The 14,612-nt window shown below is 36.1% G+C and overlaps 1 protein-coding gene across 3 annotated transcripts in view; it reads left to right on the forward strand.

Moving 5' to 3' along the window:
- The window catches only part of NBAS (NBAS subunit of NRZ tethering complex), a 187,445-nt gene that overhangs the window by 67,891 nt on the left and 104,942 nt on the right, over positions 1-14,612 (forward strand). For 2 of the 3 annotated variants that reach the window (XM_068937157.1, XM_068937159.1), the window contains 5 exons: positions 2,513-2,626; positions 4,202-4,359; positions 6,624-6,722; positions 12,848-13,015; positions 13,617-13,730. In XM_068937157.1, the coding sequence (XP_068793258.1) occupies positions 2,513-2,626; positions 4,202-4,359; positions 6,624-6,722; positions 12,848-13,015; positions 13,617-13,730 (653 nt within the window). The remainder of the gene's footprint in view (positions 1-2,512; positions 2,627-4,201; positions 4,360-6,623; positions 6,723-12,847; positions 13,016-13,616; positions 13,731-14,612) is intronic. The other variant, XM_068937158.1, reaches the window with a different exon arrangement.

Consider the following 14,612-nt stretch of genomic DNA (forward strand, 5'->3'; position numbering starts at 1 on the left):
CCTACTGCATCAAACTTAATTAGCCAAAAGCATTGCGGGTAGGGGGGAATGGGAACAGACAGACTAGTCAGCATACGACTGCTCAAGCACAATTACAAAAATAAAAAAGGCTGTTCCTTGCTCCAAATGTTCCTCCCCCCTTCCCTCCAACCCCACTGTTTTTAAAATAATCACTGATATTATTATTTATCTAGTTGAAATCTGAATAAAAACAGTCTGATTAGTCTTATTGCTTTTAATTTGCCTACCACTTAGAGAAATCTCTCCACAAGTTATTAATACTCTCAGGGTAGAGTGGGCATCAGATAGTGAGTGAGAACTACAAATGTCTCGCTTATGAAGTGCCAGTTCACATTTAACTTTTGCAGATGGAAGCACCTTTTTGTCATCTCTTAATTGCTGTTATCTGGATAAAAAGTTCCCAGATTCCAGTGGGCAAAACACCAGAAGTGTTGTGTTTTGCAACACAGGATCCTTGGATGTGAGTAATTCACAAGACCATAAGGCTGTTGGCATGGGTGTTGGTGCTAGCAGGGTGAGAGGCCAAAGACAGGAAGGTGGGAAGCCAAGCCGTTCTCACAGCTGAGTTAGTCTTGACGTTCTAGGACTAGGGGAATCTTGATCAAACCCTATAATTATGGAGGTAACTTCATTTCTGTGAGGGTCATGCTAGCTGATACATCATGTCTTTTGAGAAAGCTGTAAAAATAAATTCACTTTACCTGTGTTGATGGATCTGTAGAGTTTAAAAATAACTGCTATGTAATTTAAGAACCTATACTTTTAAAATAGCTTTTAGAAGTGAATCTCTCTAACCTTCTGAAATACTTACATTTCAGAAGTTGTAGTAATACAGTTTCATAAACCAGTGCCCTTTTCAGATGGCTGCATCAGCAGTGACTCCTTACAATTTATTTTTAATACTGGGGGCGGGGGGTAGGAGACATGATCAAGAAGTTTGCATTGAAAAATCCTCTATTTTTTTTTTTTAAATAGTTTCTTGGTCTCCTTCTCTCCTAAATTAAAATGAATAGCATGAGATTTTCTGCTGTGTATGTTTAATCACCTTTCCAAATAGTGCATGGGCATAAGCACTCCTTTGAGCACAGGGCTGGGCCAGCTGGTGTCTAGACGTCCATTCAATGTAAATGATTCTTTGGTTCTACTGTGTTCATTCAGAATTGGAAAAAAGTAAGAAATAAGTTTCTGGTAAAGGCTTTGAAAAGGAAAGGAATTGTCCATAGAAAGCAAGGGGGTTATGAATACTTACTGGAGAAATATGAAATGTGAAGGAAGCATTACCAGGGTGCTTGCATATGCTTTACCCCAAAGGCAGTCTTCAGACTATAATAATAAAAAAAAAAAAAAGAAGTGTTGTACATATATTTCAAAGTATTTGGTTTTGTTTATAAAATCCTATAAATTCTTCAGTAGGGATGTGTGTGGTTGGTGGGTTTTTTGTTTTTGTTTTTTTGTTTTTATTTCTTTGCTTGTTTTGTTCCCTACACTGTATGATCTGTTCTTGCCTAGTGATATGCAGTTTAGCACATTGTGGTTCCTGAAAAGTTCAGTTAAAAGTGTTTCACCTTAGGCTTCATGGAAGGTTAATAGAGAGCAGGTTAATTCAAAAGCAGCAATGCAGGTATTGAGAGCTTATTGAGAGCTTTTTATCTCTTAAGATTATTTTAAGTATGCTCACAGTAAAGTTAATGAATAGAAAACACTGGTGGTGGGTGAAAAAACGCTCATAACTCCTGTACAGCCAGAAGTTGTGCTGAGTTATCTGGCATTAGAAAATATTCTGATAAGATTTTCATCTGCAGATACTCCTCTCTTAAAATGCGGGTCAGGAAATTTTCATAGAGATTCTTGATGAAACTTTAGTCAGAAGAGTTTTATTGTCTCTGAAATGTGTGTGGGTTTTTTTTTTTTTTTTGACTCATGATTGGGAGAAGAGACACTGCGTAGAAGATCTAGTGATCAAGACACGTGTATGGTGTGAAGCTCTCTCGGTTCTACTCTCTAAATTTAGCAGAGTTGGGATTTTAATATCTGTCTTCCACTTCTCGTGGATCACTTGGCTGCATGAAGTAGAAGTTTAAACTGTGGGCTTTGTAGACTGTTACAAAACATAAATTTCCAAATTCTTTTTCTATTGCAGTTCATAGAAGATGTGATTATTTTTGTCAGTATTTGGATTTGTATGTTGCTTAACTTCCGTACCAGTTTTGATCTTTTTCTGTCTTGGCTGTCACATAAATGACTGTGTTTACTTTCTTTTCAAACTTTTTTAACCTAGGCACAATATGCTGTGTAGATTCTTTAGCTAGCTATGAAGCTAATGCTTTTAAAATAGGTAACTGTTCTTATTGTTTCCTTCAGGAAAAGGTAGGTAATCATATTTCCACAAGGTGGGTCTTTTCATGCTGTGGCATACAGTTTTATGAAATAGAGTAGTGAACTTGAATATTACTTCCAAATACCTAATAAAATTGTTCAATTTTTCTTACAGGAGATGACCAAATGGAAAGAAAAGGTCAAGTTTTAGTCCTTTTAGTAGAGCAAGCTCTAAGCTTCCAGGATTACAAAGCAGCTAGTATGCATTGCCAAGAGCTCATGGCCACAGGTGAAGTAAATAAATGGGGATTATGTTATGGTGGTGGAAACCTGAGTCTGCTGAGACTCTGCTGACTGTAAAATATGAAATTGTCCAATCTAAAGTAACAATCAAAAGTCAACATATGAACTGTGAAAGACACTTCAGTGCCTTCTTTTTTTGTAAATTACTCAATAAGGGGGAAGAAGGAAATGGAGGAAAATGTTTTAATTTGTCTCACTGTTTAAATCCTTAGCGTGCTATGTCTAGTATCAATGTTTGTTAATGAACGTTCATGTGAAATACTGTTGAGATTGAACATCTGTATTGGTCCATATCTATTCAGTAGCATTTATACACAGTCATATTCCCTATGAAATGTTGAGAATATAAATTACATGAGTTAAATAACCTTCTTAAACTGTGTTCCAACCTGCAAAAGTTGAATCACGTTGTGTAAATTTTTTCTGTAAGATTGCTGTTCCACTTGATGATCTCTGGAAATATAAGTGTAAGAAATGTAGCTTTGTTAGGTAGCTAGGTAACAATTTTGTATTAGTTTAGTTTTCCATCTTAAAACAATAGTTTATGCTGTAGTCGTAAGTGCTGACTCTTGTTTCTTACTAAGTGTGCACATCAAAAGAGACAGTTCAGATATTTTTAAGCTGAACCTATACTGAGTTTGGAGACACTCTTATTAGGTATGTTTGGGCATATCTAAACTTCTTGGCTTTCTGATAAAAGGTGCATGTGATTTATAGAAGCTGAGGATGGGAGGCTTGCAGATTCCTGTAACCTTTTCCTACTGAGAGAAAAATAAAACCTAGCTGTTTATGATACTTCTGTTGCAAGACAAACACATGCACGTGTGTTTGCTGCATGTAATAGGCAAATACATAGAGCAAATGTATGCAGCAAACACTGCATGCGATAAAGTGCTTACCATAACTGTTAGACTTATAACCTTAGGGAGCTTTTCTCTATGCCTCTGGCAACCATAGTTTCTGAGTCATTTCTATTCTGTTCCCATTCTCAGTCAGGCAAAAACATGTAATGGCAGCTAATAGGAATGTGTTGGTCTTAGATCTTTAGCCATCCATCAAAATCCTTAAAAATATTTGTGGTATATATGTAACATGTATATGTAAGGATATGAGCGGAAGTAAATGGCGTGTATGTGCGTCAAGATGGAAAAGATGAGAGTTGTTCCTCTAGGTTTCTTCTCAATCATGAGGCAGGAAAAACTGATATAAATTGAACTTTTTTTGAAAATACAAAGTGATACTTTTTACAGTCATTACAGGAATGTGTTTAAACTTTGAAGAAGTACATTCTGATTCTCTTATTGCAATAAGATACTCATAGTGTGTGCGTAGTATACCTACAGATGTCTAATGGACTGATATCTACACTATGATAATAGATCTTCTAGTCAGTGTAAAGTTGAGTTATATTTGTTTTTTGGAGTGTGTCTTTCTCAGGGCATGTTAAGTGTTGGCGGGAACAGCCCATGCCCTACTTCATCTCATCCAGTAAGAATTATGAAGCGTCCTATGATTTGTGAAGCTTAACAACCTCAGAAGCAAGTTTTGTATTCCCTTATAGGTTATTCTAAAAGCTGGGAAGTATGCAGTCAACTTGGTCAATCAGAAGGCTACCATGACTTGGGTATGCGCCAGGAACTCATGGCTTTTGCTCTGACTCACTGCCCCCCAAGTGCCATAGAGACATTGCTGGGAGTGAGCAGTTCGTTGCAAACCCAGGTAGGTGTTTCTAAAAATTTTCATGCCAATTCAGTGCTTACCAGGGTATTAGGTGGGACCTCATTTTTAAATGTGCACCCTTAAGTTCTTCCGCACCCCCCGCAAGGTTATATCTGTTCTACTGTATTTTTTTACTTTCACTGTTGAATGGCAACAGATGAGATCTCTCGTAACTATTTTTCTATGATAAGTAGGCTTCTCAAGTAAAAATGAGGTTGCATTTTAGATCTTTAGTACGTAATACTTCTAGTGTCTTCACTGAATGTTTGATTAACATTTTATTGGCAAATGCAGTTAAGCACTTTTTTCTAATATGGTTTTCAGGTTCTGTCAGGTTTTTATACCTTGTAATGCAACTTCCATTAAGTGTCCACACACATATTCATTAAATGTTTATTCTTACATTGTTATGATCTCTACCAAATATATGATGAAATTTCTTCCTTACTGATTTCAATCATGTAATGGTTTTAATGAAAATAATAACGACTTGGGTATAAATCCTCTTATTAAATTTACAGTGACTGAATTCTTAGCAGGATCAGGTCATAGGCACCCAATTGGTCGTGTGTATGTGTGGGAACACATAACTGCAATTTAAAGATATGTTTTAGCCTGGTGACAAAAAACCGTTTGAAAGGTTTTAGTTAAAACTGCGTTACGGTAATGTAGGTTGTCAAAAGGTTAAACTTACTTTCAGTTTAACTCTGGTTTGGCCTATATGCTATTACTTTCTAAGAATTCATATTAATTAGCTCATATTTTGTGTCTCCTGAAGAGCAGGGGAGAGAGAGGAGCAATAGATTCAGTGCATACACATTCTGCTTAAGGTAACTGCAAGTGTATGTCCATTTTCTTTGCAAAATTGCTTGTACATTAGTGCGTGTGAGAAAAATGGGAAACATGACATGAAAGCAGTCTGTGCAGCTAAATGGCTTTAATAATAGAATGGTATCAGAATAAAACGCTGCAAAGAACTTGAAGTAAAGTCGAGCTCCTGCAAGCTACTTACTTACTTTGTTGTCATGAAAGACACTCAAATTGGAGAGGAATAGGTACAGCACAAATTCAAATACAAGTGAAGTCTGCGAGATGGAGACCTGTTTAGTACAGAAGTAATTAAAACAAAAACAAAAAAAAAATCAAAAAAAAAAAAACCAGAAGACAAAAACTTTGTTTTCCCTTTAAGTCCTTATACGTGGAATTAGAATTTGAAGTCAGATAACCTTTTCGCACTGTATAAACCTAAATTTGTTAGACTTCCTGTCAATTCAGCGTCTATATTGCTGACTTGTTCCTTCCGAAGTCTTCCTTTTCTGTGAGCTGGTGTGCGGCGCAGCCGCTCAGGCGCTGTTTATTATTGTCTCACGTCCCACTTCTTCAAAGGAAAAGGTTCTCTTGTCTTCACAAAGCTTGCGAGTGAAATTGTCGCTGAGGTTTCTCTTTCAGTGCAATATCGTTTGCAGCAAATGTGCACTGTGATGATTAATTTGGAGCTATCCAGTTTCCTCAGCAAGTCAAACTCTAGTTATGATTCCCATTAAAAGATACTTACTCAGTTCCTTATTCCTTGTATTATGCAGTTCTGATTGTTATACCTTATTTAAATTCAGCATTTACTTTCTCTGTAAGCTAAGCGTAAGTTCTTCAGCTCTATTCATTAGTGACCCGAAATATTCTGTTCAAACTCTCTGTCTCTCTCTGTATGTATATAGGTAGGTAGATGCAAAAACAAACAAACAAAAAAAAAACAAACAAAAAAACCCTTTCATATCACCTGGTCAGCATGAGCTTCTGATAAAATACTGTTAGTATTTATGGACCTCCATTATTTCTATGGTACAGAAATTCTGCTCATTAAACTATCGTATTGTTCGGTAACACTTGCCTCTATAAAGTTGTCTATCACTTCAGTGACACAGTTATAGTAACTTATATTTTTCATGGACGTTCTTTAGCCTGCGTAATACAACAGGGTGCACTCCATTCAAACAAAATGAAAACAAATCTGACATTGGATGAAAAATGCTGCACAAAATCATGTAAAAGGAAAGGTCGTTTTGCCTAGGGGCTGCAATAGTAAGAGGATGTGAATATGTGGTTTCTTCTGTCTTCCTCCCCCACAGGTCCCCCTGCCCTCCCTTATTTTTCTATCATGGAAGTTTTAGCATACTAAGTTACTGTCTTTCCTGTTACATCAGAGTTATAATTCTTACATTTCACTTATTTGACTTTTGGAGATTATATTTATTCTGTCTTTATAGATTCTTTATCAGACTGTGAATCATCAGTTCCTTCCCTCAGAAGGAGGTGAGAATATAAGTATCTCGGGACCTTCATCGTTGATCAGTAAGGATACTGAGGTAAGCTTTAAAGATAGTCTTTAAAATATTAATAATTTTGTTTTGTGTTGTGGTGAAGAATTGAATTTGAGGCTTAGCAGTATTTGCCAGTTTACCAAAGTGCATGGCATGAAAACAGTCTAAGAACAGAATTGGTAGATGTCTCTGAAGTGCAAGTTTTTGCTTGGTATACTTGTACGTGTATTTGCATATAGTCTGTTCTAGTCTTGGATGCTTCTTTCTAGGCAATCTCATCACCACAGAAAAAATGCAACACCAGAGACAGATGAAGAGGAAACTGGGGAAAAAAAAAAAACACTAATATAATAAGATACGTTAAAGTTTATTGGATTTTTTTGATCTATCGCTATAACAAGACAACCTGGGCTACGTGTTTAATTCAACACACTTTGAATTAGTCTTTTTCTGTGCATCAAGAAGTTTGACTTTTTTCCATTTTTTTAATTTTTAGATATTGCCTGTGAAAATATTTGTGTTAACTCACATGTATAAGAAGGAACATCTGCTCTAACTGCTTTGTGGCAGATATAGGCAGGGGAGCAAGAGAAAGCCTCCTATTATTCTTTATTCTTTTCTTGATTATAAAGTTAAGACAACAGGGAAGTACTTTTCTCTTTAAAGAAGATAAAACTGCCTGTTTATGAAAGAAAGGTCTTTTTCAGCCTCTTCAGAGATTAAAAAAACTATAAACTTGTTTAAAAACTTCCATTGGAAAAAGAAAGATTTTCATATAAATTAAACTCTTTTATTTTCTCTTCTATCTTTTGTATTTCATTAAGTATTTCTGTAGAGGATAAACACATCTTAAAAGAAAACCAACTAACCAACCAAAAAAAGAAAGAAAGAAGAAAGGTGCTTCATGTTGTATAGTCTGGATTTTGAGACAAATATTTTTGAGTTGCAGTCCTACTTAGTGTCATTTACCTTCTGAGAATTTTTCCCTATGATAACTGAAGATGCAACATGTTTTTGTCTTTGGTATATTTAATAAGTATCTAAAGAAATGTCTCATTCATGTTATTGGAATGGGAACATACAGCTTTATATATATAAAAAGAATGGGCAGGAAAATAAAATAGCACAGAAAATAATATGCAGAAGGAGTGAGCTTAACATTTAACTTATGTACTTGCTAGAATCATTTGTATGAAGAAGAGATCTGTTCATTGGCATGTGTGCTATTTTTTTTGTCTGGAAGTTGATAAATTTATTTCTCTGATGGATTATTAAATGAAGGTTAATTATCAGAGCTCCACAATGTAATGTGGATGAGTGCAGTTACAATATTCTGATGGATATAACAAATTTGTCACATATCTTTCATATGCTGTAGTCATATTGACTCTATGTATGTTGTGAGAGAGAAAAATATACAATCATATAAATTAATTCAGAAACGCGAGCTAAGCATTAGTACTCATTAGTCTTGAGTAAACTCACAGATAACTTCATTTCCAATTTAGTTTGGATATCTGAAGCAATTTTAATTATGCTAGGGAATTAACATCCAGAAAATTATCTACTTTTACTTCTTCCTATTTTTTTAATTAATTTTTTATTCCGTTGATTGTGGCTGGTTCTCTGGAATTGGAAGTAGGCAGGCAGTTGACCTGGCAAGTTTGTGCGTTGCTGCGTTAATTTTTTTTGTTTTTGTCTTAATACAGCTTTCTTGCCACATTGTATTTCACAGTGCAACGCTCGGAAAGAGAGTTCTTTATGTTTGTTATTCTAACTTTTTATCCTCTCACAGGTAATTTAAATTGGGATTTATAGCGTCTCTTATTTCTTGCAGTGTCTTGCAGTGAAACAGGAGGAGAATATATCCAAGCATATTTAGCCACTGTTTAACCCTACCTTTATTATAAACATCTAAAATGTTCGAAAAGCTATATATTCAATAGCTACTTCTCTGACTTGTTTAAATCCCATGACTGCAATCCCAATAGTTGCACTTAATTCCTGATGTTTAGTCTTTCTCTTGCACAGAATTTTATTTTTTTCAAGTAAAAAATAAAATAAGATTTTTTTTACCCTTTCTTCTTGCTCCTTTTTTTTTTTTTAACTTGTAACTTCCTTTTCTCAAGGCCTTGACAAATATTTTTCTTCCTCACTTTCTGATACCCTTTCAAATTGGTGCTCTGAATGTAATATTCCTTATCTTGACGTGACTAAGCCTTTTCTGGTGTACGTACCTTGTTGTGCTTCCCTTTCTCTGTTGCATTAAAAATATTTATTTGTAAATATGTCAGTATTCCAAAGCTTTTGTGACCCTTTTCTGCCTCTTCCTAACTTCATCTAATATTGAACGGTTAGTTACCACTACATCAACAACTAATCATACTTTTCAGACGTTTTCCTCTTGATGATGAGGAAGAACTCCCTACGAATGTCTGAAGTCATTTCATTATTATTTTAAATGTCTCCTCAAAACTTTTTTTTTTCCCATGAAACTTTCACAAGTCTTGACAGCAGCTGGCTACTTATGTTCACAGCCTGCATAACAATGCTAGGAGGCACATTTGTGTCTGTACTGACTTCAGTATAATATTTCTGAATTCTTGGTGTTTTCTATTCTGTAGGAAGTTCCAGTTTGCTGTGATAAAAAGGCGTATCATTATTCTGTAGGAACTAATGCATTTGCACAAGGCTGTACTTCATTACCTAAGTGCCCAGCTTGTCACTGTGTGTTGAACTCATGGAATCCATTGGAGAAATTATCCTCTGGAAGTTACAGTGACTCCAACATAACAGAATATTTTACTTATTAAGCTTCCTCTTTCCCCACCCTTTGTTCTCTTTGTAGTATGCTATAGTTGTCTCAGCAACTACTCTTGTGCTTCTCAGCCAAAATATCTCAGGGAACAAATTAAGGTCTTGATTCATGAAGAGCATTTCAGAATATTATTGCTAACATTATTAGATTGTAATGCTTAGCCACAAGATGCTGTGTTATGTATAAACAGTAGAAACAATAACCACAGTAAATCTTGCCTTGTAAATGAGCTCTGACTTTATGCTTAATCTGCTTAATACTTAACATGCATTGCTTCTGTTATAAATAAAATCATTATCTTTTGCATATCTGAAAGTGTAAATGTAATTACTTTGTAGTGGCACTTTAGCGCAAGAGGAATTGGCAGTTTCAAGAATATTGCTACTCTTCTTGGGGAGGAAATAAAAAATGTTTGGTAGGAGAGCATATGTAATTTGAAGACATTTCTCCAAAAAATTTAGATGAATGGTTATCTTACAGATGTTGCTAAAACAAAATCAAGTTCCAACTAACAGAGCATTAATGTCTTGCTGTTGTTTCCCCCAAGCACTAGATCTGGGAAGAGACTAGCTCTTTTAAAAATCTACATTGATAGGTCATGCATCTTTGTTGTTGCTGCTTAGAAATGAGTAGGGAATGCTGTATTTATTTATTTATTTATTTATTTTTACTGAATGGAACTGTGTTGTGTGGTTTCGTAAATAGACTAGTTTTAACTCTGTAGTAACTAAATTAGACTTCCCCATGGAAGGAGACAGCTATCATTCCCGAAGGTATCGTGTCCTTGGAAGGAGTTCATTTTCAGCATCACTGAACTCTTGTGCTGCAGAACAGAACACCTCAGTGTAGAAGTCTGTGTGCGCCAGGTGCTGAAGTTCCTGTTGTAATCAGTGGAGATATAGTTAATGGAGCGTAGAGAATAATTCAGCTAACCATCCATGAGGTACATGATTCAGTTATCCGATTGTAGATAGTCAGAACAATTTGAGATGCCCTGGCCTTTAGCTACAGGCCCGGAGACTGTAGGTTCTCTCTCTCATCTGCTGTCATTATGCAGATGTCTGGGATGCCTCCACGTATCTCAGTGACCAATGTCTATGACTCAAATCCGTTGTGTCTACCTAAGGCTGGGTTACTTTCTAGGCTCCATTGACAATATAAGTCATAATAAGAGCTTATACACCTAATGATGCCTAAACTTTAGTGTTACAGTCTTGAGCTGAATCCTTTACCTTAGCCACTCGTCAAAGGTCTATTTTCTTTTTGCAGGACTGGAGTCTTCCATTAGCCAGTTCCATTAGCTGTTATATATATTTAGAAAAGCAAAACAAAACTCCAAGAAAAAAATAAAAATGTAGAATGTAGGTGGATACTTGTATAAAGGAGGCTAGTTAAATTTGTTTTCTAATAGGAGTACTAAAAAAGGAAGAAACAAGGAAACTAAGATTTGACTGTCCGTACTTCTAAGCAGTCTGCTCCACCTCACTTTTTGTGTAATTAAAAAATCTTTAGCTTTCCTTTCATGAGGTCAGTACTTCTCAGAGGAGTTTAAATTCTGACCTGTTGTGGTCCACGTGCTCTCTGTTCCTTTGGCAAAGTACAAATTGAAATTTCCAATCGATTGTCAAAGCCTTGTGTGAGTTCCCTTTGAATATTATCATTAATAGTTGGAGGTAGTTATAATTTCAGAGCCTGATGCGGGGAGAATAGTTAGGATGTTTTTTTAGACTGAAAGCTCAGCGGTGATCAAGTCCTCTAAAAACTTACAGCCTAACAACTGTAAGTGGAGAATCGGATCAGAATGGAGGAGAAATTGTTGGGAGATTGTTCTTTAAGTTCTTTAAAAAAGGCAAACTCTCAGTACAGGCTTTTTGAACAATAGATAAGAGCACATGAAAAATGTGATAGATATCATTTATGATGATACCTATTTATGGTGATATTTATTTATTTGTGAAGTGCACAATATCATTTCAGAAAAGAGTGGAAAAAAGTGTTGAAACCTTGATAGAAGAAAAGATCTAAAATGGAACTGCCACTGTAATCAACTTGAGGCAGTATATTGCTGAGTAATACAGTAAAAGGTTCTAAAAATAAGGATTTTTTTTCTTTTTTTTCCTTTTTTTCTTTTGTCTGCATTAAAATTCTACCTCATTGAAGTTAACTGCTATTTTGTCACTGAAGTTACGGTAGGGTATAATTTTCTCTCACATAACTTGACATGGTTTTGCTCTGACAGCTGAAATTTTGTTATGAGTTAATAAGGTGTAACCTAATACCTCATATTCACTTATTAGTTAAGCTAATAGAGGCTTTTCTATCTTAATACCCTTTGTTGTATGAGTAAATGAATAAGAGTGGTGTTGGGGAAAAAAGTTGGAGATGCAGCTGTCAAAGTTTAATGTATGGAGGGGAACATTTATATTTTCTGTAGTTGCTGAAGACATTCGTATGCTAGTTGCATATTTACATTCTAATGTGTGAGCTTTGTGAAACGTGCAGTTGACACAAGCCTTATAGAACTGGAATAGTTAGATACCACACATCAGCTCCCATGGATATTTTTTGTATTATGTAAGTGCTTTCTTTGAGGAAGGTGTAGAAACCTCCTTTTGTGCAGCGTACCCTTAATTTTAAGAACAAATTTAAATGTGAGTTTACTGAAAGTGGGTAAAGATGTTTTCCAGCACAATGTATAGATGCCTACATGCAAGGATTGCAGAAGAAACTTTTGGTTTGAGAATAGACTAGGATCTCTCTCCCTCGCGCCTTCTCTCCCCCTTTTTTCCCCAGTCTGTTAGACTTGCTATATTCAGTGTCTCATAAGTGCTGACTGCAAAATTTGAAGTCTTGACAATACTTTTTTCACTTGGTCTAGAGATTTACAGTTCTTCAGCACTTCCCCTGCTGAGAATTCCAGGTGACTTAGTTGATGCTTCCTCTGTACCAACACAAGATTGTCTCTACTATCAGCTTTCTTCAATTGTTAAAGAACTTTAGCATGCTATTGCTTTATTTGTAGAGAAAGCAGTATTTTTGCAGAACTATTAGACAACTGTGTAAACCATATCATTATGAAGTCTGAAAATACTAACAGCTGGTACCATGAGATTATAATTTAATAAGGGACAGAGTGTTCTACTGATCATGCTACTTGCTTTAGATTGAAAACTCCTGTATCTCTTTTAATTTCCCTTTGTTTGTTTTTACACAACAGCTGTTGCTTAAATCAATGATCATTAAAATAAGTTATTAACACAGTATGCCTGAATTCTAATGTATTTGGCTTTAGGTCATGGACCTAATTAAAACACAAGTCTAACATTTGCTATTGTGTTGGGTATGCTCACAGGATGAAACCATCGTTTCCTCTAGCCAGTCTGCTGATTTATTGTACTGGACGACATCAAAAACCATGAAGGTGTTGTCTAACACAACTATGACCACAAAAGCCATGCTGCATGCTGTCAGTGATGGGCAGTGGTGGAAGAGATCACTAACTTACCTTCGACCGTTACATGTAAGGGGTTGCTGACATGTCTCCTTTACATATTCACTAATATATTAGTGTAAAAGCAGGTCTCCTTCTTTGGTATGTGATACCTGAAGACCTCAAATGAATAAACAGAGCTAGAGACATCAGGGCTTGTTTGCGAGGAAAACTCAGCGAATGAATGGATCTTCCTCTTCCTTTTTTTCTCATCTGTTTCTTCTTCCCTAGTGATAGAAGACACAGTAAAAATTGGCAAAACTTCAGAGCTTTGGAGAATTAAATCCAGTGAAGGCCACTCTTTAAATACACTATCATTTTATTTTCAAATCTGTTGCTTTTCTGCTTCCTCTATTTCAGTGGATTTTCTATAGTGTTTATAATGTAAATTTCTCTCATGCTGCTTTTGAGGATTGATTTTTTTTTTTTTCTTTTCTTAAAAACGCTGGACCTGATTCAGTATTGTTTTGTGTAGGAAGATTCCTGTCATCCCCACTCAATTCAACATTTTTTTCATTTACAGTTTCTTCTTTACAGTTGCTTCTGAAAAGCAATTATAGATTTTTTTTTTTTAAGCTTTTGTTATAACTAGGCTCACCTACACCTTTTTTTTTTTTTCTTTTTCCTCTAGGGTCAAGAATTTGGAGATGTTTTGAAAAGTGGGTCTGGAGAAAATGCCACTGTGGAAAAGCAAGGCTGTCATCCATTTTATGAGTCTCTCATTACTGATCCATATGTTACAGAAGTAAGTCTCTCTTACAGAGATTTGAATTTTTAGTTTTCAGGTGGAAGTCTGATAATTAAGTAATGATTTCGATTTTAGGTTTGTGACTTGTCGCAGATGAGTGCAGAGTGATGCACTTTGCATATCTTATATCGTATTAATATAAGATTAACAAAGATCAAAGGTAAATAAGACAGGGGTTTAATGTATTCATTGGCAAGGTTCACTTGGTTAGTCACCGCATAGAGGACAGGATCAGACGAAATCATCAAGGAGACTGTCCCGTTAAGTCATGGGGTTCAGGATGGACTCCCTTGCTTTCCGAACTCCTACCCGCTCCCAGACTTAGTCAATGGTTCACAATCAATCCGAGATTTACTTAGCAAAGTTTGCAAAGCGTGCTATTGGTCGCTTACTGAGGATCTGTCATGGGTAAGGAGTCTCATGACCTCGAGGAGTAACCTTGAGAGGTGTCCCAACTCAAGGGGAGACTCATCACCATGCAGCCAGTTGCCTGCAGGAGAGCTCAACGGGCTCTAGGCTGCAGCGCTATTTATGGGTGCGGAATTTGACTCATGGTCTTACAGTATTTGATGTTGAAGTATACTTTTTTGCTGATCTCATGCCAGGTGTGGGAGAAGATACCTTTTTGCTGATTTCATGCCATGTAGGGAAAAATACCTTTTTGCTGATCTCATGCCCATTTCTGGCCTTACCATTTGCAAGCAGTATCACCTAGTTCCTCCTGGTCAGCCCTGGGCGCTCTCAGCTATTTGTGGTCAATTGGAGCTGAGATAAGGGAGTTGCACTCCACCACACTTTGGGTTTGAGATTGGGAGGGGGGAGGAAGTGAGTTACTCTCCGCCACATGACTGACTAAGGATTTGAAGTCTTGTACAATAA

Source organism: Struthio camelus, chromosome 3 (assembly GCF_040807025.1).
Source record: "Struthio camelus isolate bStrCam1 chromosome 3, bStrCam1.hap1, whole genome shotgun sequence".
NCBI lineage: Eukaryota > Metazoa > Chordata > Aves > Struthioniformes > Struthionidae > Struthio > Struthio camelus.